This window comes from Asparagus officinalis, chromosome 10 (assembly GCF_001876935.1).
Source record: "Asparagus officinalis chromosome 10, Aspof.V1, whole genome shotgun sequence".
Lineage (NCBI taxonomy): Eukaryota > Viridiplantae > Streptophyta > Magnoliopsida > Asparagales > Asparagaceae > Asparagus > Asparagus officinalis.
This window is the reverse complement of record NC_033803.1, coordinates 2,612,631-2,616,613: the sequence shown is the minus strand read 5'-3', so window position 1 is coordinate 2,616,613 and position 3,983 is coordinate 2,612,631. Positions and strand designations below refer to the sequence as shown.

Genomic DNA, 3,983 nt, shown 5'->3' with positions numbered 1-3,983 from the left:
ATTGTTATTGTTGTGGTTGTTGAGGGAGGGAGGGATGGAGGTGGTGGTGTTTTTCTTTTCTTTTCTTTTCTTTTTTTTTGGGTTTGGGGTTTATATAGGGGATTTTGAGGTTGTCAAATCCTAGTCCACGTAGAATTCATGACACGTTAGGAATTTTATTGTTTGGCTAAATATCAGAAAACCACCTTATAACCTGTGTTGTTGTTAACAGGTAACCCCAATAAGTTTCAGTCAGACAGCAGAAACCCCATTAGGTTAAGGGGTTATCAAGAAATCCCTTTAACTTTAAGATTTTATTAGAAAAAAACCTTTTTACATCGTTAACCGCAATTTTCACATGAGTAAGTAAAGGACATTGGGTAATATATATTTTAGTGAGAATTGCCCGTCATGCTTCGAGGGGGGTTTCTGATAAAATCTTAAAGTGAATGAAGTTTTCTCATGACTCATACATTTAAGGGGGGTTATCTTGATAATCTTTCAAAGTTGAGGAGGTTTTCTGATATTTGGAGTTATTGTTAGGTTCAAGGTTGCGAAGTTTGCTACATTGGCTGTAAGTAGAAACACAATCAGAAATAGGATTTGGGACAAAAGTCAAAATTTTTTTTTTTTTTTGAAGTTTCCTGGTTGGTATAAAACAAAGCAAAATTTAACTACTCAAATATCTTGCAAGTATATAATTTTTCTGAGAGAAATCCTCAATGGGATGCTTAAAAATTGCACAAATTAAGATTTGTACCTCCTTGACACAGAAGTTCAATTCAGACTATAATCACCGTTACGAAACTCATGATTATTATTTAAATCGATATTTTGCTATAAAAATGTAATGAGCTACAAGGTGGGCAACGTCACTGATCTTAATTAATCTTTTAAGAGCTCTGAACTCCCACAAATACCCCCCCTCCTTTCTTCTTCTTCTTGTAAGCCCAAAGCGATGGCCAAGGGAATTCTGTGGGCGACGGCAGAAGACTTGGCGCGAAACCGGCCGAAGATCCTCTCCCTCTACCGTCAAATCCCTGCGCAGCCTGCAATCTCCCCAGACCTCCCGCTAACTACGTCCGCTCGCTCGGACAAGATAGGCCGAGGCTCGCGCCTTCGGGGCCGAGGAGCGGTCCCTTCACAACATCGCCGATCTCGTCGACGCCGCCGAGCACTCGCTGTCGATCCTCAAGAGGGGCCGGCTTCCTTGAACCGGGTCGGGTTTCGTTTTCGATTTTGCGTTTTTGGTTTTTTTTTTTGTGGTCGTCTGTTTGCGCACGCAAACCGTTTGTTGAAATGCCTTGCAGAAACTTGGAACCTTTTATTCTGTACGTCATCGCTGTAGTCAAAATTTTACCAAACTTTTTTAAGTTAGCATGAGAGATGAGGGTTATAGTTTTGTGTTTTAACATGTCCTTGCAGCTAAGTGTCCTTTTCATTAATCCAAACTCGGACTCATGCGATTGTATTCAAATTTTGCTATAATCTGCTTAAAATTTATGGCTGCTATGATATCATCTTAAAGTCCATTACGTTGTTAAGGGTATAACTTGGTATTTTTAAGAAGCATGTAAGAGGTACACGGAACGCATGTCGATCGATCTCCCACTCCGTTTGTGTCTTGTCCGCCTTGATCAGCGCTGCTTGCTGCGATGCGTCCGGCTGTGAGCTCGTACTCACCGTTGAACTTGACTCTTTAAACTTACATTATAAACCATTTGTTCACTTATTCGATATCCGATCTGAGACTAAATCTTGGGTATCATACTTTTCTCTCCGCATTATCCAAACTCAAGATTAGCTCATGAAAATGTACCCTAATTTTGAATTTTATTGTTTTTTTTTCTAATTTTAAATAACTAGTATCGGAGTTGAAGCTTTGTCGACAATTTTATGATGCTTTTGTTGTTCTAGTTGCTCTGATGATTATATAGTATTTCCACCCCAAAAAAACAAGGCTGAATAACACATAAAGTACCCTATTCTTTCACTCACTTTGCTATCAAATACCCTCAAATTGTTTTTCGTAGCGCTATGTACCTAAAGTTGTTTAAATTAGAATTTGAGTAAGGTTAAGAGTAAAATTTAAACAACTTTGGGTATATAAATGTTTTGAAAAACAATTGAAGGTATAAAAAGTGCAAAACGAGTGAAACTATAAGATGTTTAAGTGCAATTTAGTCTATACGCAATTACCTTTGATTCCTAATAAATTAGGTAGTGGCGCCTGATGACTTTTGATACTAGCCTTTTAGGCTACCTATTCCCTGAGGGCTTGTTTGGATTGAGGGGAATGAGGGTGAAGGGAAGTTAGGGGAACCATTCACTTTCATTCACCTTGTTTGGGAACACTTATTAGGAGGTGAAGTTAATTCACTCTAGTTCCCCTTGGTTCACCCCCTAATAGTATAAAATTTGTTACCCCCCAAATTGGGGTGTAAACAAGGGGAAGGGAACTCCCTTCTCTTCCATTCCCTTCCCTTCTCTCAGTTTCCCTTAACTTCCCTTCACCCCCTACAAATCCAAACAGGCCCTGAGATCATGTTGATAAAAAGCTTAAAACTAATAAAAACCAGATATAGGGGGGATTATATTATCCGGAAAATAATATTGAGATTGCATTATCCTAGGATTATTTAAACATAGCCTATGTTTGTTTTCTTACGGACTAACTTAAAATAGTCGATACCAGTGTTTGTTTTTATGAGGATTATGACTGTTTAGACTAACATTACAACTAGATTGACCTTTCCCCCACAAATCAACCGATATTGTATTAATGCGCATCAATTTGGAATTTTTTTTTAAAATTTAGGCATGACCTTGTCCAAAAGGTCAAAACTCACTTGAATAATTTTTTTAAATGTTATAGTATATATTTCGCCCTAAAATTTTAGCTTGACTGAATTCAAACTGAGGGTCGCGCTTTTTCGTCACAAAAATCTTAATTTCTCCAACTAATTAGTCCCTAGATTATAAAGGTGGGGTAGGGTGGGTTTAGTTTGGCCTCTTTATGGGGTATTATGTAGTCCCTATTTTAAAATAGTCCAACGCGAATTAAAAAAGAAACATGGATTAAAAAAAGAGATCCAGACTATTTTTTTTTAAGAACAATAAGCAGGGTGAGATACCCTACTCCTGGATATGTATATATATATAGAAACAAGAGAAACATGTTTCTATTACAGACTGACAATCTAACAAAATTAGGAAGTGTAAAGAGATCAGAGGAAGATATTAAGAGTGAGGGGCGGACCTTGTCGTCACCCAACTCACCAATAGCTTCCACGATATCTGAAAACTCCCAGATCCACCCAAAAAATCACTAAGCCTAAATAACAGTAACTAACAGACCAAAGATGTTTAAAATCATGAGCACGTGTATGATGCCAAAAGACAAAATACGCCTGCACAAAAGATAGGGCAGAGAAGGAGAACATGCCTCAACTACCCTCCCTCTTCCTCTACTCAGCCTCTTCCGACATCACACATGGGCCCAGTGCTATCCCCAAGCACAGTTTGGGTTGGCTGGACTTTAGGTCTACTACAGCTGGATTGTATGGGCCGGGTACTAAACTCAGGACGAACCCGATCCATTACAGGTCGACTTTTTACAGCGAAACAGGCATGTCGGCCCAAGTGAAAACCGTCACCGACCTCCACGAACCCACGCACGGCTCGCGGTACGAACGTGTAGTTTCTATACTTTGCAATTATGTACCCTCGTTTATTTTTCGCAGCAACTATGTACCCTAAATTGTTTTTTTTAATTTTACACTTTCCACGCGATCAGCTATGCAAATAATAAGGGGCCTACCAAGCACTAATCGAGGGCGTACGAGTGCAAAGCCGGGGAACACTGTAGGTATTTAAGCACAAGAGCTTTGCTACATGACCTAAAATATGGGACCAACATGGGGGACACGTGAGCTGTTCACCTCTTATTGCGTAATGAGCTGGTCATCATTAATGATGACCAGTTCATTACGCAATAGGAGGTT

At 39.2% G+C, this 3,983-nt stretch overlaps 1 protein-coding gene across 1 annotated transcript; it reads left to right on the top strand.

The window, feature by feature from the left end:
• On the top strand, nucleotides 788-1,352 carry LOC109825852. The gene is given in 2 exon segments (XM_020392756.1): nucleotides 788-1,018; nucleotides 1,020-1,352. Coding segments are annotated over 2 exon segments (255 nt in total). The 5' UTR covers nucleotides 788-937; the 3' UTR covers nucleotides 1,194-1,352.